The 23419-nt window shown below is 56.7% G+C and overlaps 16 protein-coding genes across 16 annotated transcripts; 7 read left to right on the forward strand and 9 right to left on the reverse strand.

Moving 5' to 3' along the window:
* Positions 1 to 58: 58 nt before the first annotated feature.
* On the forward strand, positions 59 to 1189 carry KL911_005243 (uncharacterized protein; the record flags this gene model as incomplete). The annotated part of the gene is made up of 1 exon (XM_043200624.1): positions 59 to 1189. One exon carries the CDS (start codon positions 59 to 61, stop codon positions 1187 to 1189), a length of 1131 nt encoding a protein of 376 aa, XP_043052029.1.
* A 1-nt stretch (position 1190) lies between these two features.
* Positions 1191 to 1676, reverse strand: KL911_005244 (uncharacterized protein; the record flags this gene model as incomplete). Its single annotated transcript, XM_043200625.1, has 1 exon — positions 1191 to 1676. One exon carries the CDS (start codon positions 1674 to 1676, stop codon positions 1191 to 1193), a length of 486 nt encoding a protein of 161 aa, XP_043052030.1.
* A 61-nt stretch (positions 1677 to 1737) lies between these two features.
* Positions 1738 to 2478, reverse strand: KL911_005245 (uncharacterized protein; the record flags this gene model as incomplete). Its single annotated transcript, XM_043200626.1, has 1 exon — positions 1738 to 2478. The coding sequence occupies one exon, from the start codon at positions 2476 to 2478 to the stop codon at positions 1738 to 1740; it is 741 nt and encodes a 246-aa protein (XP_043052031.1).
* A 150-nt stretch (positions 2479 to 2628) lies between these two features.
* On the forward strand, positions 2629 to 4257 carry KL911_005246 (uncharacterized protein; the record flags this gene model as incomplete). Its single annotated transcript, XM_043200627.1, has 1 exon — positions 2629 to 4257. One exon carries the CDS (start codon positions 2629 to 2631, stop codon positions 4255 to 4257), a length of 1629 nt encoding a protein of 542 aa, XP_043052032.1.
* Positions 4258 to 4567: 310 nt separating this feature from the next.
* Positions 4568 to 6788, reverse strand: KL911_005247 (uncharacterized protein; the record flags this gene model as incomplete). Its single annotated transcript, XM_043200628.1, has 2 exons — positions 4568 to 5881; positions 6186 to 6788. 2 exons carry the CDS (start codon positions 6786 to 6788, stop codon positions 4568 to 4570), a joined length of 1917 nt encoding a protein of 638 aa, XP_043052033.1.
* Positions 6789 to 7125: 337 nt separating this feature from the next.
* Positions 7126 to 7665, reverse strand: KL911_005248 (uncharacterized protein; the record flags this gene model as incomplete). Its single annotated transcript, XM_043200629.1, has 2 exons — positions 7126 to 7542; positions 7621 to 7665. 2 exons carry the CDS (start codon positions 7663 to 7665, stop codon positions 7126 to 7128), a joined length of 462 nt encoding a protein of 153 aa, XP_043052034.1.
* A 190-nt stretch (positions 7666 to 7855) lies between these two features.
* Positions 7856 to 8760, reverse strand: KL911_005249 (uncharacterized protein; the record flags this gene model as incomplete). Its single annotated transcript, XM_043200630.1, has 2 exons — positions 7856 to 8656; positions 8734 to 8760. The coding sequence occupies 2 exons, from the start codon at positions 8758 to 8760 to the stop codon at positions 7856 to 7858; spliced, it is 828 nt and encodes a 275-aa protein (XP_043052035.1).
* Positions 8761 to 8929: 169 nt separating this feature from the next.
* Positions 8930 to 9340, forward strand: KL911_005250 (uncharacterized protein; the record flags this gene model as incomplete). The annotated part of the gene is made up of 1 exon (XM_043200632.1): positions 8930 to 9340. One exon carries the CDS (start codon positions 8930 to 8932, stop codon positions 9338 to 9340), a length of 411 nt encoding a protein of 136 aa, XP_043052036.1.
* Positions 9341 to 9343: 3 nt separating this feature from the next.
* KL911_005251 (uncharacterized protein) lies at positions 9344 to 10897 on the reverse strand (the record flags this gene model as incomplete). Its single annotated transcript, XM_043200633.1, has 1 exon — positions 9344 to 10897. The coding sequence occupies one exon, from the start codon at positions 10895 to 10897 to the stop codon at positions 9344 to 9346; it is 1554 nt and encodes a 517-aa protein (XP_043052037.1).
* A 225-nt stretch (positions 10898 to 11122) lies between these two features.
* KL911_005252 (uncharacterized protein) lies at positions 11123 to 15058 on the forward strand (the record flags this gene model as incomplete). Its single annotated transcript, XM_043200634.1, has 1 exon — positions 11123 to 15058. The coding sequence occupies one exon, from the start codon at positions 11123 to 11125 to the stop codon at positions 15056 to 15058; it is 3936 nt and encodes a 1311-aa protein (XP_043052038.1).
* A 143-nt stretch (positions 15059 to 15201) lies between these two features.
* On the forward strand, positions 15202 to 17370 carry KL911_005253 (uncharacterized protein; the record flags this gene model as incomplete). The annotated part of the gene is made up of 1 exon (XM_043200635.1): positions 15202 to 17370. The coding sequence occupies one exon, from the start codon at positions 15202 to 15204 to the stop codon at positions 17368 to 17370; it is 2169 nt and encodes a 722-aa protein (XP_043052039.1).
* A 9-nt stretch (positions 17371 to 17379) lies between these two features.
* Positions 17380 to 18666, reverse strand: KL911_005254 (uncharacterized protein; the record flags this gene model as incomplete). Its single annotated transcript, XM_043200636.1, has 1 exon — positions 17380 to 18666. One exon carries the CDS (start codon positions 18664 to 18666, stop codon positions 17380 to 17382), a length of 1287 nt encoding a protein of 428 aa, XP_043052040.1.
* Positions 18667 to 18774: 108 nt separating this feature from the next.
* On the forward strand, positions 18775 to 19646 carry KL911_005255 (uncharacterized protein; the record flags this gene model as incomplete). Its single annotated transcript, XM_043200637.1, has 2 exons — positions 18775 to 19271; positions 19340 to 19646. The coding sequence occupies 2 exons, from the start codon at positions 18775 to 18777 to the stop codon at positions 19644 to 19646; spliced, it is 804 nt and encodes a 267-aa protein (XP_043052041.1).
* A 124-nt stretch (positions 19647 to 19770) lies between these two features.
* Positions 19771 to 20300, forward strand: KL911_005256 (uncharacterized protein; the record flags this gene model as incomplete). Its single annotated transcript, XM_043200638.1, has 2 exons — positions 19771 to 19923; positions 19983 to 20300. The coding sequence occupies 2 exons, from the start codon at positions 19771 to 19773 to the stop codon at positions 20298 to 20300; spliced, it is 471 nt and encodes a 156-aa protein (XP_043052042.1).
* Positions 20301 to 20345: 45 nt separating this feature from the next.
* On the reverse strand, positions 20346 to 21935 carry KL911_005257 (uncharacterized protein; the record flags this gene model as incomplete). The annotated part of the gene is made up of 1 exon (XM_043200639.1): positions 20346 to 21935. The coding sequence occupies one exon, from the start codon at positions 21933 to 21935 to the stop codon at positions 20346 to 20348; it is 1590 nt and encodes a 529-aa protein (XP_043052043.1).
* A 114-nt stretch (positions 21936 to 22049) lies between these two features.
* Positions 22050 to 23285, reverse strand: KL911_005258 (uncharacterized protein; the record flags this gene model as incomplete). The annotated part of the gene is made up of 1 exon (XM_043200640.1): positions 22050 to 23285. The coding sequence occupies one exon, from the start codon at positions 23283 to 23285 to the stop codon at positions 22050 to 22052; it is 1236 nt and encodes a 411-aa protein (XP_043052044.1).
* Between the last annotated feature and the right edge of the window lie 134 nt (positions 23286 to 23419).

The raw sequence follows: 23419 nt of genomic DNA on the forward strand, positions 1-23419 counted from the left end.
ATAAAAATAGACGGAGTTCACCTTCTAACGACAGTCGCGACGATACGTATCTGAATTTATGGCGGAGACAGGAGCTGCCCAGAGCGACGAACCGCAGCAGGCTGCTCCGCAGCCGGTTGGCACGCTTGCCTACCGGAGTCAGGTGGACATAGACATCGCGGAAGCTCTAGACGACCCAGAAACAAGGCGAAACACAGAGCTCAACTCTCTCATATACCAGCTATCGCAGGACCAGGTCAACGAGCTCGACGCGCTCTCTTTGCGGACACAGACACCGGAGCGCGTGCTGCGGTCGCCGTCGCTGTCCCGACAAAACTCCGTCGACAGCTCGCTGCCCACGACGAATTTGTCTATCGACGAGATCTCCGATCTGCAGCCAAAAAGACCACCGTTGAAAGACACCGAATCGTTCCATCGCGGGATCGCATTCGAAAACATGGGCAACAGCCAGCTCGACTACGAGAAAATGCAGTTCATTCTCACCGCGAAGCACAGGGACTTCCATTTCGACAGAGTTTCGCGGACGTTTATGTGTGGCTACGACGACAACGAGTGCTCGCTGCTTGCCTTGAAATGGACGATCGACGAAATGGTGAAGGACGGCGACACGCTCGTGTGCCTGCGGGTGCTCTCGAAAGAAGACGCGGCGCGAGATTACCAGCGAGACTACAAAAAGGAAGCAGAAAAGATTTTGGAAGAGATCGCGAGACTCAACTCCAAAGATAAGAAAATAAAAATCGTGCTCGAGCTTAAGGTCGGGAAAGTGCCCGAGATGATCACAAAGGCCATCACGGAGTACGACCCGGTGATCCTGATAGTGGGCACGCACGGAACTCAGAAAACAGGGTTCCACGCAATCATCGGCTCGAAGTCGATGTCCAAATACTGCTTGCAGTACGCCAAAGTCCCTGTCGTGGTGGTCGGCCCGTTGTACCACACGCAGAAACCGAAGCTGGACATGAGCTCAGAAACTGTGTATGCTGACGCGCTCCGCAACTTCCAGCACGGCCTCAAGCTCGCGGAAACAGAGACCCGCAAGCCGCGATTCCAACGAGCCCTCAGGTCTGACTCCGTGCTGTCGCCCATGCGATCAAAGTCGAGCTTCTCGCCCGCACGGTCCGCGAGCCCCACCTTCTCCCCTTCCAGAGCGCTGAGCCCATTTCGGCTATTCCGAAAAAATAGAGAATAATCTATTTGTCCCTTGTATCCCAGACGATCGTAACAGGGCCGTCATTGATGATGGCCACGTCCATCATGGCGCCAAATTGGCCGTCTTTCACCCTGTCTTCGCCCATCGCTGCACGTAGCAGGCCCAAAAACATCTCGTACATCTCCTGCGCCACATGGCCTTTCTGAGCACGGTGGAAGTCTGGTTTGGCGCCTTTCTGGATGTTGCCATAGAGCGTGAACTGTGAAACTGACAAAATCTCTCCCTTTATGTCCACAACGCTTTTCTGCCACGGCTTGCCGACCCACTCGGTTTTGGTGTTGGCATCGACGCCCACGTCCTCGAAAAGCTTCAGCCGCAGCACCTTATTGGCCAGTTTCTCAACATCCTCCTTGCTATCTTCGGTCGAGATGCCGACCAAGAGCATCAGCCCCTTGTTGATCTGCGAGATGACCTCCTTGTTGACCGTCACTGACGCCTGTTTGACCCTCTGGATCACCACTTTCATGGTTAATATTCCGCTTGAAAAACTAATGTGAAAAAAAAATAATCTATTTCGGTAAACCTAGTCACGGCCGAGCAGACTCGATGCCTGAATGCATTTCGGCTATTTTCCATATGCGGTTCATGCGCATGCCTCCGAACCCGTCAACGACGTAGAACGAGCGTGTGAGATCGTCTTTCTCGCGAGCAATCATGTTCGAGAATCCAAACCGGCCTTCCGGAGTGTCCTTCGCTGCAACCTGCAAGTCTTCCACCTTGACAAGCTCGTTGTACACTTTGAACCCTGACCAGTTGAGTTTCTGAAACACGAGCGTCTCGTCGGCCACCAGATTCTCCAGGGTCTGCTCCTTAGTGGTGTCGTAGAGTCTGTAGATGCGCAGCACGTACGGCGAGTACAAATACTGCACCATCGGGTACGGCAAAAGAGAGGCCGCGGCAAATGCCTCGCAAAGCTCGGGCAAAACATACTCTGTCTGGAGCATCAGATACGAGAAACACAGCCCCACAAATCCAAATGCCAGGCTGAATCTCTTTGCTCCTGCAACGAAGCCTGCAAGCGGGTTCTCGTACATGGGTTCGTTCCCAAGACGGAATTTTGCAGGCAACGTTTTGTTGAAGAAAAGCGACTCTCTGGACCTGTACTTGATGGGATTCCGCTGCTCCTTCTCGTTGGGGACCTTGTAGCGGGGCGGGTCCTGGCCCAGGTTGAAGGTTTGGCGGCGCAGAGCAGACGTGGACAGTCCACGTAGGGCCGGTAAAAGTGAGCCGGCCAGAAAGATGGGACGACAGCTGCGCAAAAGAAGCATTGTGATGTGTCACAAGGAGCTTATGTGACCCCCCTTAAATAGTTTGTTCCCCACTACGAGTGCTCGTAACCGCAAACGAGTGGTACAAAAGAGTATGAAAAAAAAAAAATAATTAACAAGTAGGACACTCTACAAAGTATAATTGCCACCATGGATTCCGATGCGACTTCGAGATATGTGCCGGAGTACAGAAAGGCGAATTTCAAAAACAAGAACCGGTTCCAGCAGGACGAGGTGAGAAGAAGAAGAGAGACACAACAGGTGGAACTGAGAAAACAGAAGCGAGAGGAACTGCTGACGAAGAGACGGAACTTTAACGCGCCAAGCGGCATGAACGACTCGGACGAGGAGGACGAGGAGACACAAAGCGCAGAAACCGTTTTCTATAGACAGTTACAAGAGGAGTTGCCGAAAATGGTGAACAGTATTAATTCGAGCGATCTGGAACAACAGCTCGACGCCACCATCAAGTTCAGACAGATTTTGTCGAAAGAGCACAACCCGCCGATCGACCTGGTTATTGAGAGCGGCGTGGTGCCACGGCTGGTGGAGTTCATGCGCTCAGGCCCCGAAATCCTCCAGCTGGAGGCTGCGTGGGCGTTGACAAATATTGCATCGGGAACTTCTGAACAGACCAAAGTCGTGGTGGACGCCGGAGCGGTGCCGCTGTTCGTGAACCTGCTGTACTCGCCGTCCATGGAGGTGAAGGAGCAGGCGATCTGGGCGCTGGGTAACGTTGCTGGCGACTCGTCTGCGTACAGAGACTACGTGCTGTCGTGTAACGCCATGGACCCTGTTTTGTCCCTGTTCCAGTCGTCCAAAATGTCGCTTATCCGGACGGCCACCTGGACGCTGTCCAACCTGTGTCGGGGAAAGAACCCGCAGCCGGACTGGCAGATCGTCAAGAGTGCGCTGCCTACGCTGGCCAAGCTGATTTTCTCCGTGGACGTGGAGACGCTGATCGACGCGTGCTGGGCGATTTCGTACCTGAGTGACGGCACGACGGAGGCGATCCAGGCGGTGGTGGATGCCAGAATCCCCAAGCGGCTGGTGGAGCTGCTGGGCCACGAGAGCACGCTGGTCCAGACCCCTGCGCTCAGAGCGGTCGGAAACATTGTCACAGGTAACGATTTGCAAACCCAGATTGTCATCAACGCGGGCGTGCTGCCTGCACTTGCTCCGCTGCTGAGATCGCCAAAGGAGTCGATCAGGAAGGAGGCGTGCTGGACGATTTCCAACATCACGGCCGGCAACAGCGATCAGATCCAAGCTGTGATCGACTCGAACCTGATTCCGCAGATCATCAAGCTGCTGGCCACGGGCGACTACAAGACGAAGAAGGAGGCGTGCTGGGCGATCTCGAACGCGTCGTCGGGCGGGCTCACTCGGCCGGACCAGATCCGCTACCTTGTTTCCCAGGGCTGTATCAAGCCGCTGTGTGATTTGCTGGCCATTGCAGACAATAAGGTGATTGAGGTCACACTCGACGCCTTGGAGAATATTCTGAGGATAGGAGAGCTGGAGAAGGAGGCCCGGGGTTCCAACATCAACGAGAACGCCATTTTCATCGAGGAGGCCGGCGGCGCAGAGAAGATCTTCGACTGTCAGAGCAACGAGAACGACAAGATCTACACCAAGGCGTACCACATCGTGGAGACCTATTTCAGCGGCGAGGAGGCCGAGGAGGAGTCTGCCGGGCTGCAGCCGGAGATGAGCGGCGACCAGTTCGGATTTGGAATGAATCCGAACGTCCAGCAGGGCGGCTTTCACTTCGGCTGAACACCTAGCTATATCATCTATATACACGGGATGACTAATGACAGCGGTCGGGTGTACCTGGCTTTTATCGCCGATCACCGAAAATACTTCGGCTCTAAGGCCTCTGGGCCCTTTTTCCGCCGTTTCGCTGATACGGCTTTAAAAGTATTTGAATTCATTCTTCGGACTAAACGATGGGTATAATTATGGACCGATTTGGGTGTCTTGGCTGTTTATCATGAGTTCGGACGAGATTAAAGACAGCCAAGAGCGCCTGGAAAGCCAGAAGCGCAAGTTCTACGAGAGCGACGCCGGCGACGGCACCAAGCGCTCAGAGCAGTACCTCCACGGAGCCAAGCTGTGGATGTGTGTCAGCTCGATCATGTTGTGCCTGTTTCTGGTGGCGCTCGACCAAACTATCAGCTTCACGATCCTGGTCCAGGTGTCGGAGAAGTTCCGCTCGTTTGAGAAGCTGACGTGGATCACGTCGGCCTTTGTTCTGGGTATAGGGTGCACAGCCCAGGTTTGGGGCCGACTGTCGATTATCTTCGGTAGACGGTGGGTGATGCTTGCGTCGATGTTTCTGTTCGAGGCCGGCTCGCTCGTGTGTGCGGTGGCGCAGTCGATGAACATGCTGATTGGCGGCCGCGCCCTCCAGGGCGTCGGCGGCGCCGGGATCCAGGCGTGTGTGATGAACATCGCTACCGAGGTGACCACGATCGACAAGAAGCCGATGATCATGGCGCTCATGAGCGTCACGTTTGTCGCGGCGTCGGTGATCGGCCCGATCCTCGGCGGCGTGTTCACGAGCTACACGACCTGGAGATGGTGCTTCTACATCAACCTGTGTTTTGCGGCCGTGATCGTGCCGCTGTTCATGTACAGCTTCCGGCCCAAGACGCCGGCGGGCGACCTGCTCGAGAAAACGAAGAAAATCGACTACCCCGGCGTCGTCACCATGGTGGCCGGGCTCGTGCTCATTTTGCTGGCCATCTCGTTCGGCGACAACGAGTTCAAGTGGAGCTCTGCGCCGATCATCTGTCTGTTTGTCATTGGCGGCGTGTTGGTCATTCTGTTCTGCGTCTGGGACTTTCTCTTTGCGCAGGAGCCGCTGCTGCCGTTCAACATCGTCAAAACGTACGGCGTGACCGTGTCTGTGCTGCAGCTGTCCAGTGTTTACAGCGCGTTCATGGTGCTTTCGCAGTTCCTGGTGGTGTACTTCCAGACGCTGCACAACCTGTCTGCGTTCCACGCGGGGCTGTCGCTGCTCCCGTCTGTGATCCCGCTCGTGCTGGGCTCGGTTGCGACCGGCCTGCTGATCCAGAAGACGCGCCACGTCAAGCTGTACGCGCTCATCGGGTCGGCGATGGGGTCGATCGGCATTGGCATTCTGACCCTGCTCAAGGCAGACTCGACTCCGGCCAAAAGATACGGCCTGCAGGTGCTGTTCGGCCTCGGGGCCGGTTTGACGCTCCAGGCTCCTATGATGAGCGTCCAGCTGTGCTGCCCGAAGACGCCTGGCAGCACGATCCTGGCGATGACGTTCCTCTACTTTGGCCGGAGCGTGACGACGGCTCTTTTTTCGCAGCTCAGCGATGCCATCTACACCGCCACGCTGAAGAAAAAATTCAGCCACCTCCAGCCGCTGCTACCAGATGTAGACCTCCGGCTCATGGTGTCGAACTCGCAGCTGGTCCACACGCTGGACGCCCACGCACAGAAGCTCGTCAAGAAGGCGATGATGGACTGCATCCGCAACACGTTCTATCTGTCGCTGGCGCTGATGCTGATCGGGTTTATCACGGCCGTGATGATGTCGAACAAGCGCATTCCACCAAAGGACGAGGTGGAGAGAGAGTAAGACACTCTGCATGTTAATATGTCCTACGAACAGTATTTATTGTCTAATGGTATTATCACAGCAAAACGGCTGCAGCTCCAAGGGCGACCATGCCGATGGAGAGACCGTAAGCGTGCGCAGCTCCTGCGCTGGAGGAGCTCAGTGCGCTGGAGGTCGAGTTGGCGGTTGAGTTGGAACCGGCCAGGACTTGCTGTCTCTGCTCGGCAGCGCTCGACTCGGCAACGTAAACAGTCGTGGTGGTTCTGGCCTTGGTCTTGTCAAATTTGCCGTACTTGTGGGTTCCAGTGGACGACGACTCTTTCGAGGCCTCCGTCTTGTCGAATTTGCCGTACTTGTGCGTGCCCGTCGACGAAGACGACTCGGAAGCCTTTGTCTTGTTGAATTTGCCGTACTTGTGGGTTCCAGTGGACGACGACTCTTTCGACGCCTCCGTCTTATCGAACCGGCCGTATTTGTGTGTGCCTGTGGACGACGACTCCTTGGAGGCCTTAGTTTTGTCGAATTTTCCGTACTTGTGCGTTCCACTGGAGGTTTCCTCAGAGGAGGCCTTTGTTTTGTCGAATTTTCCGTACTTGTGGGTATTGGTCGTGGTGCCGTAGATGGTCGTGGTGACGACATTGCTGTCGTCGTCTTCCGCGAGCGCCGACACCAGATTCAGGGCAAGGGCACCTAAAAGAACGGAGTACTTCATCGTGAAGAACAAAACTTGTCTGCCTTTTTTTTGTAATGGCTCGCAGAAATTGCCTCACCCGAATTGGGAGGATGCCGGCTAAAACAGGAAACGTAAACAGGCAGCCGGCCGGGGCCGAAAAAAAAAATTTAAAAAATATGTGTCAGCAGCTACGTAATCCTCGGGGGGGGTTTCGGCAACCGTCATGGCCAAGCCGCTCATTATCTGCGCCAAGAGGCCGAGCCGGCTAAAATTGGCAGCCCGCAGGAGACCGCCGGCCTGGGAAGACCGGCAGCAGCAGCGCTTTTCAGATAGCGACTTATCTGCTGTGGTGCCGCTGTGCATCACCGGATCCTTATCAGGCTGCCGTGCGAGAACGGTGCGGCTCATCTGTGAAAAATCTTTTTAGTCCTGTTCTCGCTTTCTCTCGCCATATGTCTTTGGATCTATCTGTTGACGAGGTGCGGGTCCAGTCGGTGATTTCGCACTCGAAACTCCACCTGGACCATGCTGTTGACCACGACGAGGCGGTTATTCTTGCTCTTGGGTACAAACAGGAGCTCAAGAGAGGGCTCTCGATGCTGACGACGTTTGCCGTGGCGTTTTCCACGCTGGGGCTGCTGCCGTCCGTGGCGGGCACGCTGTGGTACTCGATGGCGTACACGGGGGCGGCAGGCATTACGTGGGTGTACCTTGTGGCCATGGCGGGCATCATGTGCGTGGCGCTGTCGATGGCAGAGATCGCGTCGGCGTTCCCGACGTCGGGCGGGCTGTACTACGCCACGGCGATGCTCGCGCCGCCCAAGTACAAGGCGTTTCTGTCCTGGTTCGTGGGCTGGTCCAACTACCTCACCCAGATCACGGGGGGTCCTTCCGTGGGGTCCTCCACGGCAGCCATGATCCTGGCTCTCAAGCAGATGACAGACCCGGGCTACGTGTACCACAAGTGGCACGCGTTCCTGCTCGCCACGTCCATCACCGTCAGCTGCGCCTGCATCGCCTCGATGCCCGTCAAGTGGATCTCGTACATCACGCGGTTCACGTCCCTGCTGAATATCTCGTTTCTCTTTATTTGCTGGGTGGTGTTCCTAGGCGGCAACACGAGGACCGAGCAAGGCCTGCCAAAGTTCAACTCCAACTCCCAGGCGTGGGCCATCACCAACATGACCGACTGGCCCGACGGAATGGCCGTCCTGATGAGCTTCATGGCTGCTATCTGGATCATGTCCGGCTTCGACGCTCCGTTCCATCTCGCTGAGGAGTCGACGAACGCCGAGATTGTGACGCCGAACGCGATCGTGCTGACCGCGTCGCTCGGCGCCGTGCTCGGCTTCGCGTTCCAGCTCGGCATGGCGTACACGATCGTCGACGTGACGGCCGCCGTCGACGGAGAGCTGGGGCAGCCGTTCGTGTCGTTCCTGAGCCAGGTCCTCACGAGAGACAGAACTATCGCGATGACCGCCCTGACCATCGTCCTGTCGTACATCATGGACTTCTCCAGCATGCTCGCCGCGTCGCGCGTGCTGTACTCGTACTCCAGAGACGGGTGCATCCCGCTGTCGCGCGTGTGGTGCCGCGTTAACCCGTACACCAGGACGCCGGTCAACGCGGTGTGGTTCAACTGGTTTGTGGGCGAGTGTCTGCTGTGTCTGATGTTCAAGGGCGAGGCGATAAACGCGGTGTTCTCGTTCGGCGCGACAGGCGCGTTTGTGTCGTTCACGGTGCCGATTTTTCTCAGAATCACCTACGCCAGAAACACCTTCAAGCCGGGCCCCTGGAACCTGGGGCGGTTCAGCTATGTGACGGGCACCGTTGGGTGTCTTTTTATCCTGCTGATGCTGCCCGTGCTGTGTTTCCCGCAGTTCCGCGGCAAGGACAACACGACAGACCTCATGAATTGGACCTCGGTCGTGTACTGGGGCGCGATGCTGCTGGTGGTGCTGTACTGGTTTGCGTACGGACACACGTTCTTCAAGGGTCCGCGGCCAAACATCGGCGATCTGTGCAAGGACGAGGAGGGCGGCAGCGAGAAAAACGAGGTCGACGAGGTGGTCCAGCCGGTGCAGGAAAAGTAGCGATTTGAAAATTGATTGATATTTTGGAGTTAATTATATAATTGATAAAAATAAGTTTTGGAATTATTTATTTTTCTCTTTATTTTCATGGTCTCGGAGTCGCAGTTGCAGACTCTCAAGGAAAGGGCGCTGGCCAATCGGGCCAAGGCGTACTGCCCGTACTCCAACTTTCATGTGGGGTGCTGCTTGCTTGCGAACGGCGAGTTTTTCGACGGGGCCAACGTCGAGAACGCCTCGTACGGGGGTGCAATCTGCGCGGAGCGCACGGCCGCCGTAGCCGCCGTGACACAGGGCCGGACCCGGTTCGAGGCCGTGGCGATCTCGGGCGACCTCGACGCCTGCATCTCGCCGTGCGGGATCTGTCGCCAGTTCCTCCGCGAGTTCTCGGCGCTGGACGTGCCGATCTACATGTACAACAAGGACGGGTCGAAGGTGGAAAAGCTCACCATGAACGAGATCCTGCCGCAGAGTTTTGGCCCCGCTGATCTGGGCAAATAGTATTTAAATAGATAGCTCCTTGACGCTGACTTTGGCACTCTGCTTTTCGTCGAGGTCGGCCTCCAGCCCCGCCTGCGTGGCCTGGTCCTTGTCGAAAATCAGCGCAATCTCCTCGAGCGAGTACCCCTTCGTTTCCGGGAACGTCAAATAAATAACCGCAAAGATGATCACCTGCACGCCCAGATACACGCAGTAGTAGCGCCAGCCAATGGCGTCGAGAGCGATCGGGTTCACGAAAATGTTGAAGAAGGTGGCCCCGTTGAGGAAAAACATCGCCGTGAACAGGCCTTTGGACCGTGTGGCCTGCGGCCACAATTCGGACGGGTACGACGTGATCAACGGCGCAAACGCAATGGCCTGGAACCCGTACACGAGGAACACAAACACGATGATCGCCTGGCCGATGTTTCTGTGCAGCTGCGTGTACACGGCGGTGATGGTGGTGAGGCCGATGAAGGAGAAAAATAGGCCGACAATGGAGATCAGAAATAGCCGTCTGCGGCCGACGTGGTCGACAAGCACGGCGCCGGTGATGGCCACGAGCAGGTTGAAGAGCTGGATGCATGCGTTGAGGAGCGTTTTTTTCCACGTGGCAGTGATCCCGACAGCCACGAAAACCGAGCTCAGGTACCACGTGACTATACCCTGGCCGTTCCACGCAAAGGCCACGCCGAGGAAGCACGAGATGAACAGCCGTTTGCGGTTGCCCGGTGTGGCGATGAGCGAGCGCCACGACGAGATGTTGTTGACGCGCAGCGCCTCGATCCCGGCGATGATCTCCTGCATTTCGAGCTCCACAAGCGGCAGGTACGCGTCCTCGTAGTTTGCGTGGAACTTGAGCAGCACCTGGCGCGCCTTTTCGGTTTCCCCCACGGAAACCAGCCATCTGGGCGATTCGGGTGCGTAAATCAAAGCTGGCAGCAGCAATGTGGGGATGGCGGCCTGCAACGCCAGCGGAATACGCCACGACACGTTTCCCGAGATGTACTGCGTGCCGAAGACGACCCAGCCGCAGAGCACAGAGCCAAAGTAATAGATAGCATGGTACGCCGCAGAAAACCTGCCGCGCGACGTGGGGTAGGCAACCTCGGATATCCACACCGACGCGGCGTAGTTGCACGAGAACGACAGCCCCATAAAGATCCGCGACACGATGTAGGCGGCCGGGCTGCGGGCTGAGGCACCAATAATGGAGCCCAGCCAAATGCACAGCACGGTCATGTAGATGACGACTTTGCGGCCAAAGCGATCACAGATGTAGGGAATAAAGAAAATGGTGCCGCAGGTGCCCACGAAGGGCGACGCGGAAATAAAGCCGAGCCAAGTGCCGGTCGGCTTTTTCATAAACTTGAGCCAGGCCGGCATGGCCTGGATGGAGTTTGTGATGGCCGAGTCATAACCGATCGATGACGCAAAGAGCACAAAGTTGCACAGCAACAGGTACAGTTTGAGCAGGTTGGGCCTTTTCCTCCAAGGTCTGGGGTCGTCGGGCAGGACCGACGCGATTTTTGCGCCGGTGGCATTAGCCTCCTTGAGGTGTTTTTTGGAGTGTTCCATGTTGCAAGGAACCAACAAATTTTAGTAAATTTATACTCCAGAGGTTATTATCAGTTCACAGCCCGATGCATTATCAGTCCCGATAAGACGGACTGTAAATCCGAAGATAAAAAAAATTTCCACAATCGGCTTCCGACACACTTCCGACGCCGATAGTCTGTTTTCAAACTTTGGGCCGACAAGAACGCCGCTATATAAACCAGCACACCCCAAGACTGCTCGACAATGCTTTCGGACGTCAAAGTCGCCATCGACAGAGGAGGAACGTTCACGGACGTGATCGCGGTCATTCCAGGCCGCGCCGACCACGTTTTCAAGCTGCTCTCTGTGGATCCCGATAACTACAAAGATGCCAACGTTGAGGCCATCCGGCGTGTTCTCGAGCACGTCCAAGGCCGCAGCATCCCAAAGAACTCCCCGCTCGACACAAGCTGCATCAGCAGCATCCGTCTGGGCACCACCGTGGCCACCAACGCGCTTCTGGAGCGCAAGGGCGCGCGGTGCGCATTGCTCACCACCGCAGGTTTCAAGGACATTCTGCGGATCGGCGACCAAACGCGACCTGATCTCTTTGCTATGCGTATCCGGAAGCCGGAAGTTTTGTACGAGGCCGTCGTCGAGATCAAGGAGCGCGTGACCACGCCGGACTACGAGGAGGACCCGGACCAGGTGAGTTTCGACTCGCTTGTCGGCAAAGACCCAGCTTACACCAGGGGTGTTACCGGGCAGACGTACCAGATCCTGCAGGAGCTGGACCTGGAGGACGCGCGGCAGAAACTACTACCGCTGAAAGAAAGCGGCGTCTTGTCGCTTGGAATTTGTCTGGTGCACGGGTACGACTTTACGGAGCATGAGGTGCAGCTCAAACGGCTAGCGCTGGAGATGGGGTTTGAGTTTGTGGCGACATCCCACGAGCTCATGCCGATGATCAAGGCCATCCCGCGCGCCCAGTCGGTCGTCGTTGAGGCGTACCTGACGCCAATTATCAGGGAGTATATCTCGTCTTTCTTGCAGGGCTTCAAGCCTGGGTTCGAGAAGACCACGCGGATCGAGTTCATGCAGAGCGACGGCGGTTTGGTGCCTTACGACGAGTTCAGCGGGCTGCGGGCACTTTTGTCCGGGCCGGCTGGTGGTGTCGTGGGCGAGGCGCAGACGTGCTACGACCCAGCAGAGGGCACGCCGATCGTCGGCTTCGACATGGGCGGCACGTCGACCGACGTGTCGCGCTACGACGGCAACTACGAGTACGTGTTCCACTCGATCACGGCCGGCATCCACGTCGCCGCCCCGCAGCTGGACATCAACACGGTGGCGGCCGGCGGCGGCTCCATCTTGAAGTATGTGAACGGCGTGTTTAAGGTGGGTCCCGAGTCTGCCTCGTCGCACCCTGGCCCGGCGTGCTACCGCAAGGGCGGCCCGCTGACGATCACGGACGCCAACCTGTACGTGGGGCGGATCTTGCCGGAGTTCTTCCCGCACATCTTTGGCCCCAACGAGGACCAGCCGCTCGACTACGCCGTGGTCGACGAGAAGTTCACACAGCTGGCACGCACGATCAACGCGGAAAACCGCGGTGCCGAAAAGTCGCCGCACGAGGTGGCGCTCGGGTTCCTCGAGGTGGCCAACCATAACATGGCCAAGCCGATCCGTGCACTGACCGAGTCGCGCGGCCACAACGTCGCCAAGCACAACCTGGCGTCGTTCGGCGGCGCCGGCGGCCAGAACTGTGTTGACGTGGCCACCATCCTCAACATGCGCCGCGTGATTGTCCACAAGTACTCGTCTGTGCTCTCTGCATACGGCATCGGCATGGCCGACGTCGTCAAGGAGAAGCTCGAGCCGTGCGACGCGGTGTACTCCGAAGCGGTGCGTGAGAAGCTGCTGGCAAGATGCGGTGAGATTAAAGAAGAGCTGCTGAAAAAGCTGCTGCTTCAAGGCGTCGACGAGAACACCGTCCACAGCCAGTTCTACTTTAACCTCGGCTACCGCGGCTCAGATACCAAGCTCATGATCGCCGAGTCAGACAAGGACTTTCTGACGGCGTTTGTCGAGCGCCACGAACGCGAGTTCTCGTTTGTGGACGCCTCGAAGACCGTCGTTGTCCACGATATCCGTGTTCGTGTGACGGGGTCTACGTCCAAGATCCCGCAAAAGTCGCCGTTCGATCGGGAGGGTGTCGAATTACGGCCTGCCCCTACCTCTCTCGTACTAACCACTGCACCGGTCTACTTCAGCGAAAACGGTGCAGGCGTGTGCCACGAGACCCGCGTCTTCCGCATTTCGGATCTCGCCGTCGGCCACACCGTCCAGGGTCCAGCTATACTGCTCGACTCGACTCAAACCATATGCGTGAATCCATGCTCACGGGCACTAAACCTGGAAAAACATATCATCATCGACATTGAGGATAAAGACGCCGCTCCGGCGCTCACAAAGACGCTCACAGTCGACCCGATCCTGCTGGCTGTCTTCCAGAACCGGTTTATGGCTATTGCTGAGGACATGGGCGCTACGCTGCAGAAAATCTCTGTTTCGGCGAATATCAAGGAGCGCATGGACTTTTCGTGCGCCTTGTTCGACGCAGACGGCAACCTCACGGCCAATGCGCCGCACGTGCCGGTGCACCTGGGGTCCATGTCTCACTGCATACGGTATGCCAAGAAATACTGGGGCAGCAACATCCGTCCCGGCGACGTTTTGGCGTCGAACCATCCTCTCGCGGGCGGAACCCATCTGCCAGACATCACGCTGATCTCGCCCGTGTTCATCGACGGCGAGATTCGGTTTTTCACCGCGTCCCGGGCCCACCACGCCGAGATCGGCGGCTCTGCTCCCGGCTCCTGCGCCGCAGACGCTACCGAGCTGTACCAGGAAGGAGCGCAGTTTCTACACTGGAAGATCGTCGAGAACGCTAAGTTCGACTACGACGGCGTCCAGAAGTACTTCGTCGAGGAGCCGGCAAAATACCCCGGCTGCTCGGGCTCCAGAAACGTCAAGGACAATCTCTCCGACCTCAAGGCGCAAATCGCCGCAAACCAGCGTGGAGTGCACTTGCTCGAAGACCTATTCAAAGAGTACGGAACCGAGGTTGTTCTGTTCTACATGACAAACGTGCGCAAGACGGCATCCACTGCGGTGCGCAACTTCTTCAAGCGCACGGCGGCCAGAATGCGCGATCAGCTACCGTTGCGTGCCACGGAAACCATGGACGATGGATCAGTGATTAGTGTCGTGATCGACATCGACGAGAAGAAGGGCGAGGCGTTCTACGACTTCACAGGCACGTCCGAGGAGGCGTACAGCCCTTGCAACGCGCCGATCGCCATCACGCACGCGTGCATCATCTATTCTTTGCGGCTGATGCTGGAGCAGGACATCCCGCTCAACGAGGGGTGTCTCGAGCCCGTGCAGATGTACATCCCGCCAGGAAGCATCTTGAACCCGTCCGAGTTTGCGGCCGTCGCAGCGGCGAATTCCACCACCTCGCAGCGGCTCAACGACTGTCTGCTCAAGGCCTTCGGGCTGTGTGCGGCGTCTACCGGCTCGAACAACACCATCGGCTTCGGCAAGGGCGGCAAGGACCCCGTCACAGGCGAGATCCGGCCGGGCTTCGCCATGGTCGAGACGATCGGCGGTGGCTCGGGCGCCTGCGAGGGCGCCGACGGCTGGTCGGGCGTGCACTGTCACATGACCAACACCAAGATCACGGACCCAGAGATCTTTGAGAAGCGGTACCCGGTGATTTTGCACGAGTTTAGTATCCGCAAGGACTCTGGAGGCGAAGGCCGGTGGCGTGGCGGCGACGGGCTGGTGCGGACTATTGAGTTCACGACGGATCTGTCGTGCACTCTGCGCACGCAGCGGCGCAACAGCGGGCCATACGGGGTGCATGGCGGGCTCCCGGCTGCCAGCGGCAAGAACCTGCTGGGCAAAATCCAGGGCGGCAGAATGAGATGGATCCACATGCCGGCCTTTGCGCAGTTCCAGCTCCACAAGGGAGAGTTTGTAAGTATTCTGACTCCTGGCGGCGGTGGCTACGGGGCGCCTGCCAAAACACCCGAAACGGGCCGCTACAAACGCCCCGACCAGCACACGGCGTTTTTGCCCATTGCAGGCGGCTCGCTCGCTCTCAGAACGGAGCTGGGCAACACGTCGCAGTAAATATATAGCCAAGTAAGAAAATTGCCAAATTATGAAATCTATTTTTTATCATGGTATCTCGGGGGAACAAGTTTGTGTTCGTGCAAACGTTGTTTGACAAAGGGGAGGCGCCGGAGAAGAGAGCAGGCTGCGACAGCACACAGATGCTCACACGGACCAAGCGGACACGGGTTTCTGTGGCGTGCGACCGGTGCAAGAGAAGGAAGAAGCGGTGTGAGGGACTGGACCCGTGCGAAAACTGCAAACTCGCCGACGCCCGGTGCTCGTACTCGCGCGCGCTCAGGACGCACGTGAGAGGCACAAGGGCGAAGGAGAGTGAGGTTGATGAGCAGACGCCAGAGAAGGGACTCGTGGAAGACTCCGGTATCACGTGCGAACGACAACCCACCTCCCCACCTAACTCAACAAAACACAGCCCGAACGCAGAATCCGCGCACTCGGACGAAAACGAGGTGCTCGCAGAAGCCCTCCAAAACCGGATCCAACTGCTGAAAAAACAATTTTCCCTGCTGCAGGAGGAGCTCGCAGCCTTGCGGCCACACACCGCGCGCTCCGAAAAGTGCTCGAGCGACTTCTACAAGTCGATCCGGTTGCTTCTGCACGACACCCAGGACGAGACGTACGCCGGCAGCACGGCCATCGTGTCGAAGGTGAACTCGATCAAGAACTGGATTCTCTCGAAACTATACAGGGAGGTGAAGGACTCGCACTCGTTCACCAAACCGCCGCCCGACCACGCCAAGATGATGCGCATCCTGGACAGCCGCGCCAGCGGAGCCGTGCCGGTAACCCCCACAGAAGAGCTCGAGGCGATGTTTGTGCAGTACTTCAACCGGCTCATGGGCCAGCGGTACTTTTTCTACGAGCCGGAGGAGCTGGAGCAGCTATTTGCGGCGCATTTCGGCGACTCCGAATCTCTCTGTCCCAAGTTCACCAGCCGAGCGCACCAGGACGCCATCGCAAGCCTCATTCTCGGCACAGGCTGCCGTCTAGTGATGATGTCAAAGCAGATGAATTTCCTCGACCCTAAGCTCTATTTCGACCGCGCCATGGACCTGCTCTCCAGCATAGAATGCGCGCTCAATTCGCTCGACCAGATCCGCCTCATCATGCACATTTCGCTGTACTTGCTGGTCTCGTACGACCACAACGTCAAGTTCACGATGAACATCTGGGAGCTGTCGGGGCTCGCGATCCGTAAGATCACCCAAACAGGCCTCCACCGCTTCAACATCCCGGCGGTCGAGACCGCCAAGGAATACGAAACGAAAAAACGCATTTTCTGGTCCGTGTACACGTTCGAAAAGGTGCTGTGCATGACGCTGGGCCGGCCCGCGTCGATCTCCGAGGACGAGATCGACGTGCCGTACCCGCTCAACATCGACTCGCTCGCTGAAATCGACGCCAAGGACCTGTACAAGCTGCAGATCGAGCAGCAGCGGCTGCAGTACCACCAGCACGATCACCGCATCACGTACCCGCAAAAAATCTCCCGCACGTACTATCTCATCCAGATGTGCCGCGTCCGCGAGCTCGAACTGCGCATCGGGAACCTGGAGCAGTCGATCGCCGTGCCGCTCGCCGCGTCGATGATCGACACCGCGCCGCACATCGAGTCCCAGTTCAGCGCCCGCTACCAAAAAATCGAGACAGAGCTCGAGAGCTGGCGCGCCCAGCTTCCGACAGAGTCGGAGTTTCTGAACGGCCTGCGCCGCGAAATCCCGTTCGAGTACCTGACGCTCTGCTACCATCGGTCGAAGATGTTCCTCTGTCTCACCAGACTCATGCACAACGTGGACAAGGACCACGAGAGCTTCCATGCGCTCCTGGTCGAGATTTCCGAGGCAGCAGGCGGCGTGTGTAAGGCGTACATGGCCATCACGAAGGACCCGGCGTTTGGCTACGGCATGTTCAGTCTGCACTCTGTGTTCCTGGTGGGCATAATTCTCGCGTACTCGATCCTCAACCTCGACCACGAGCTGCTTGTCACCGCGCAAATGTGGAAATTCCACAACTACCTGCGGCACTGCTCGGTGCTGCTCTCGCTGTTTGCCGAGCGCACGAAAAAGGCCGCCAGCTTCCGCATCCTGTTCGACAGACTGCTCGAGGAGGGCATCTTCCGCACCGCGGCCGGCTCGCCAGTAATGCCGGCCACGCCGGCCAGTTTCTTCTCGCAGACGTTCGAGTCCGGCAACCTCGAGCTGCGCAATCTCATGGACATTTTCAGCTCCAACACAGAAAACCACTGGGACATCAGCGACGAGGACGAGTTCTGGGAAATACTAGATTCGAACCGCAGTCTCCATAAATAATCAATTACGCTATAGCTTCATCTTAGGCTCCACCCACCAGTCGATGTCTCCAAAGTCCGGAAACTCCTTCGCGACACGCCAGTCCATCGCAAGCGGGTCGAACGACGACCTGGCCCGCCATTTCCAGCTCTCCGCGTACTCTGGGTCCAGCGTGTCCTCCATCCGCGCAACAATATACTTCCCAATATTCGGCAAAAACTTGTATCCGTGGCCCGAGTCGCCTGTAGCCACAAACACGTTCTTGTGGCCCGGGACGCGGTCAATAATAAAGTGCGAGTCTCCCGTGTCCCCCACCCAGCACGTCTTCGCGTTGAATGGTTCGTGGTACGCCAACTCCGGGCAGTACTTACTGAGCAGAGCCTTGAGCTCGCCGTAGCAGTGCTTCGGCATGGTGTCTCTTGGGTTTTCCGTCTTGTACCGCGGCAGAGACAATTTCTTGTCCTTCTCGTGCGGACTGGCCACCAGACGCGACGCCCCGGTTCCCGGCAGCGCCACCTTGATGATCCGCGTCTCCGGGTCTGGAGGGAAGAAGTATCCCATGTCGGAGTCGAAAATGATCGGAATGTCCCTGTATCTCGCGAATTCCTCGGGCGTCAGCCGGATGTGCGCAACGTACAGCCCTGTGGCCGACTGCTGGCCGTTCAAGTCGACGGCCGAGTCTGTGTTGGCTCCGCAACAGATCAAGATCTGGTCCGCCGTGTACGAAGTTCCAGCAGCTGTTTTCACATACGTCTTATCGTGCTGCTCTTGTAGCCCGGCAAAGTATCCCTCCTCTCCAAACGTGAACTCCACGCCCAGCTCCCGACACCGGCGATATAGGGCCCTGAGCGAGTTGCTGGCGTGGCCGAGCCCGGAGTCCGGGTTGAACTTGAACTCATGCTCGTCGCCCAGCCGGTTGTGCAGGAACTGCGGGTGTATTTCGGCTAGAGCCCGGCTTCCTCTCAAATACTCCACCCTCTGCCCCTCGCCCAGCGCGCGCAGATTCTGGATCCCCTGCTCTTCAAACTTCTTGCGTCCAGCGTGCTCCCTGGGAGTGATCAGGACACGCCCGCACTCGTTGTACAGCCCCAGAAGGTCTGGGTCAGTCCTCCACAAGTTAATTGCCTCCACGGCCATCTTGGAGTAGATCATGTCTGTGTACTCTGCTCTGATGATTTTATTAAAATCATTGGCAGCGGACCACGGCGATGGCGGCTCGTAGAGGTCAATTGCCCGCACACAGTAGCCCTTCAGGGCCAGCTCTCTTGCGGCGGAAAGCCCAAACACACCGCATCCTACAACTAGCACGCTCGCCATTTTATCCAAAACTTTTTTTTATCACACCGGCTTGATAGAAATTGATTCTTTTTTCGCGCTTTCAGGAAACCCGATCCGCGCGGTCTGATAAGCCATTTTCTGAAAAAAATGATAACAGCTAATTTCGTTGGATTTGTCATGAAAGGTATCAAGAAGAGCAAATCCGGGTGTCTGGTGTGCAAACGACGCAAGAAAAAATGCGACGAGGCCAAACCGAGGTGCGGACACTGTCAGCGGCTTGGCCTGGAGTGCAAGTACCGCGTCGTCCTCAACTGGGTGAAAATACAGATGCGTGATCAGTTCCACGCCAGTTGTGCACAGCCTACAGCCTACCATCTGCTCAATGCCAACTTCACCAACATGGGCCTGGCGTATCATCTTTTGCAGATGTCTCCTAACTGCCCCGTCCGCGTCCACAACGAGCTCTGGACTGCCACCGTTGCCGAGCCGTGCATCGACCCGCGCAAAACGTCGCCAGAGTACCTTTTCAACCACTATGTCAACAACATGTCCAAGTCGCGCTCGTTCTGCGAGAGCACAGACACGGCCAACGAGTTCCTGTCCATCATCGTGCCGCTCTGCAAAAACTTCACCGCGCTGAACCAGTCGGTGCTGTGCTACGCGGCCATCGACCTGCTCAAACAGGAGCTCACAAGCGCCGCCCCAGATAGAGACGTTCTGCGAAGCTACTACTCTCTGTACGTCCAGTTCAAGGACGACGCCATCAACGGGCTGCACCTGATTCTCGACACGTGCGACCTGTCGAACCTAGAGATCCTGGAGGAGCTGATCATTACCATCATGATTTTGTGCGCGGCGGAAATTGCCAACAACACCAGCAAAAACTGGGTCAACCTGATGAAGGAGGGGTTTCTGGTGTTCTCATCGCTGCAGCCGGCACAAGTGCTCAACTCCAAGGTGCTCACGTTCGTGTACCGCTATTTTTCTCTGCGCTACGTTCTGCTCGTGTGCACGCTTAAAGGAGACGTTCTGGCGCAACTGCTCGACTCCTGCCGCTGGCCGGTCATCGAGTCCTTTTTTGAGAGCGAGACAGTGGACCATCTGTTCGGGTGCTCCCCAAAACTGCTCCGCACCATCCATCAGATGGCTATGCTAAACCATGCCTGGGAAACAAATGCCATCGAGGAGTCTATTCTCGTAGAGCAGTACCTGGCGATATGGACCACGCTTTCGGAGATGAAACAGACAACGGCTCAGGACATCGCTGAGCTGGACATGTGTGCCTCGGCGTACCTTGTTGCAGCCAAAGTCTACTTCTGCATGCTGCTCTTGATCGGTAATCTCTCGTTCAACAGGAACTTCAAGAAGAAGTTTCTTCTGCTGACCAAAAACCTTACGGACCTGCTGGTCGACCTCAGCAAGATCAACATGAAAGTGTTTTTCCCCGGTTGGACGCTGCTGGTCCTCGCGGCCTGTCAGAGCTGCACCCCTACGGGCGAGGAAGTCCGGCAGCAGATCATGAGCATCTTCGAGACGCTGGAACTAAAATGGCCACTGAGCACCGTTGCCGAGCTCAAGGACGCCGTGCAGTCGATCTGGGTGCTCTACGACACAAGTATCGAGGAGCCGGAGAACCTGGCGGGCGCATTGAGATTGGAGCACGACGGCGTTGATTGGCGCGACATGATCTGCGCTGCCAATTACTGGCTTACGTTGGTCTAAAGCAGAGACGCTAGATACTTAGTAATTTCCATCACCTTTTCGTCCTCGAGCCGGCGGCAAATCACCTGCAGCGACACAGCAGCTCCGTCAAACTTGGCCAGGTTGGCAGCATAGGTCTCGTGGACGTGTCTGTCGACCTCCGAGATGAACTCTGTCTTCGGATACGGCGTGTCCTTGGTAACATTGCACTTTCCGACCGGGAGAGTAGTACCCGAGTAGTCAAGCCCGTTCCAGATGGCTGTGAACGGGAGCGTGACCACGCCGTTCTTCAAACATGCCGGGAACGGCGACGCTGGCGTGATGATGGCGTCCAGGCCGTGTTTGTTCCACAGCTCCATGTATTTTTGGGTAAGAGCGGTCCGCTTACGTTGCAACTCCCACAGCTCAGACACAGGCATGTCGCGTGCCGTCGGAAACCATTTCGACAGCAGCGGGTCCACTGGCTCGCCGGATTTTTCAATTAATTCCAGGATGCTGCGGTAGCCGTTTGCGCCAAAGAAGGGATAAATAGCATCTTTTATCTCAGTCAGGTAATGGTTTGGCCACTCAACCACTTCGTGTCCTGCAGCCTCCAAGGCGCTGCGGACCTTGGACAGAGCATTCACGAGCGGCGCCGTGGCCGTCGACGTGCCATCGTTATCGAGAATGGCGATCTTCAGCCTTTGTGGCAACGCAACGGTGCGGTATTCAAGGGGTAAGCAGCCTGCATCAATGTCCAGGTGCGGCTTCGAGTCAATGATGGTTTTTAGAACGTACTCCACGTTTTCCAGGTAGTACGACATCACGCCGTAAATAGACTTGATGGACTCCTGTCCCGGCTGGCCGGACGCCGTGCCGTAGGTCGGTATCCTTCCAAACGACGGCTTGACCGAGTAGATGCCGTTCAATGCGGCAGGATGTCTTACGGAGCCTCCGATATCCGACCCAATACCAAAGGAAGAGCCTCTGAGAGCCCCTATGGCAGCTTCGCCACCGGAGGAGCCGCCGTTGTTGAGAAACTGGCGGTTGTGGGGGTTCAAGGTCCGGCCCCACAAAGTGTTCACCGTCTCAGAGTACATCATTCCGGAGGACGTGTTGGTTTTGCAGATAATGATTGCACCCAGCCGTCTTAGCAGTTTCACAATAGCGGAATCCTCGGCCGCCACTTCCTCGGCCAGACCCACAAACCCCATCGACGTAGCAAGGCCCTTTACGTTAATGTTGTCTTTGAGAGAAACAACGATCCCGTGGAAGGGACCAACCAGTTCATTTTTCTGCTCGAGGAAATTGTCCTGCTCGGCTGCCTCCTTCAAGGCCTCCTCAAACCTCACCTCCGTGATAAAGTTGGCAAGTCCGTGGCCAACGGCCGCCCGACGACAGTACAGAGATGCCACCTGGTGGGCTGTTAGGGAGTGAGCAAGATATTCCTTCTGCAGCTGCTCAATAGTCAGACTCGCAATCCTGTTCTCCTCGTCTGTAAATAAAGTGTCGATGTACTCTGTCACGTCGTTGACTTGCTCCGGCAACGGCAGATTGGCGATCTGGTATGGGGCGAGCAGCCGCTGCTGCTCGCTTAGCTTTCTCTCTCTAACTTCCTCCCAGGTCATGTTGAGCTAAGTTTTTTTGGCTCGCATATGCCGAAGGCTCTTTTCCGGAAGTCAGAGGCTTGCCTGATTTTTTACTCTTATCATGCATTTAGGTCGTGTGTGCGACAAACTTTCTTATTTATACCCGCCGCATGCAGAAACTATAACCTCCATAAAGACGCGAATACAGTCCAGATAATCTGGAATGTCGACTCTTTCGTCTGGCATGGTGTTGTACTTGCCACCTGGCCCACACACAATTCCCTGCATGCCCAACTTCTCGTAAAGATGGCCTGCATCGCTCCCGTAGAAACAGGGCGGCTTGAGCGCGCCCGTAGGCTGGTCCACGCCACGCACCTTCCTGTAGCACTGGTTGAGAAGTTGCACAATCTCCGCCTTGGGGTCGACCTCGAATGGTGGCATAAAGTCGCGTTTCTCCAGACTCAGCTCATACTTCATCTTGGGATACTTCTCCTGCGTCTTCTTGAGCTCTGTCTCAAGGTCCTCAAGCACGATTTCTTCGCTTTGCCCTGGTGCATACCTGGCCGCACCGGTGAATGTAACAAAGTCTGCCACCTGCGGAGGCCGCCATGTCTCGTAGTTTCTTCCGAGACCGCCCCTGATGGTGCCGACGTGGCATCTATTGACGCTTTCGTGCATGGCGGAACGTGCCTTGGAGAACTTTAGGTCCGTGAGTCGGTGGATCGCGTCCATCGACGCCAAGATCGAGTCTGTGGCCTCTTCACGTTTGGACATGTGGCGAGTGTCCCCCACAACGTTGACCTTGAAAATCGCCGAACCAGCATGCATCACTAAAGCATAGACATCGGTCGGCTCGCAGTTGATGAAAAAATCTGCAGACTCTTTTGTTATCACTTTCTGCGCCAGCAACGCCATGGTTCCGGCACCACCCTGGAGCTCGCCGACGACGAAGGTCAGCGTCAGGTCCTTCGATATCTGGAATCCTGCTTCCTTGAGTGTCTTCACAGCCATGTAGTAGGCGCAACAGCCGGATTTCATGTTACTGACACCAATGCCATAAATAAAGTTATCGTCCACTTTGCCCTCATACGGATCGACCGTCCAGCCCTCAGTAACAGGGTTCACGTCCACATGGCCGTTGAAAAGCAGTTTCTTCCCCTCATACTTGTTCGTGCCCTCCCAGACACCAACAGAGTTATATCTCTTCATGCCGTCGGTCTGGTCGGTAAACTCCAAACTTTCCGCTTTCAAGCCGATGTCTTGCATCGCGCGGGTCATGTAATGGATGGCATCGATCTCGCCTGGCGTTCTGGATTGCGAATGGATTTTGATGAAGTTGGACAAGAAGTCCAGACACTCCTTTTCGTTCAATTGCGGAAGTTCAGACATGCTCGCTAATAGCGCAGAATGGAGAGACTTTAAGTTATGCTTTAAAATATTATTGTACGTTTGACAATACAACGGCGGGCGGCACTACTTTTCCGTCGGTTGGACCCGTCCTGTTTTCAGAGCCTGGCATGCAT

Source organism: Ogataea haglerorum (assembly GCF_019207285.1).
Source record: "Ogataea haglerorum isolate 81-453-3 chromosome Unknown 81-453-3_NODE_20_length_135169_cov_94.441210, whole genome shotgun sequence".
Classification (NCBI taxonomy): domain Eukaryota; kingdom Fungi; phylum Ascomycota; class Pichiomycetes; order Pichiales; family Pichiaceae; genus Ogataea; species Ogataea haglerorum.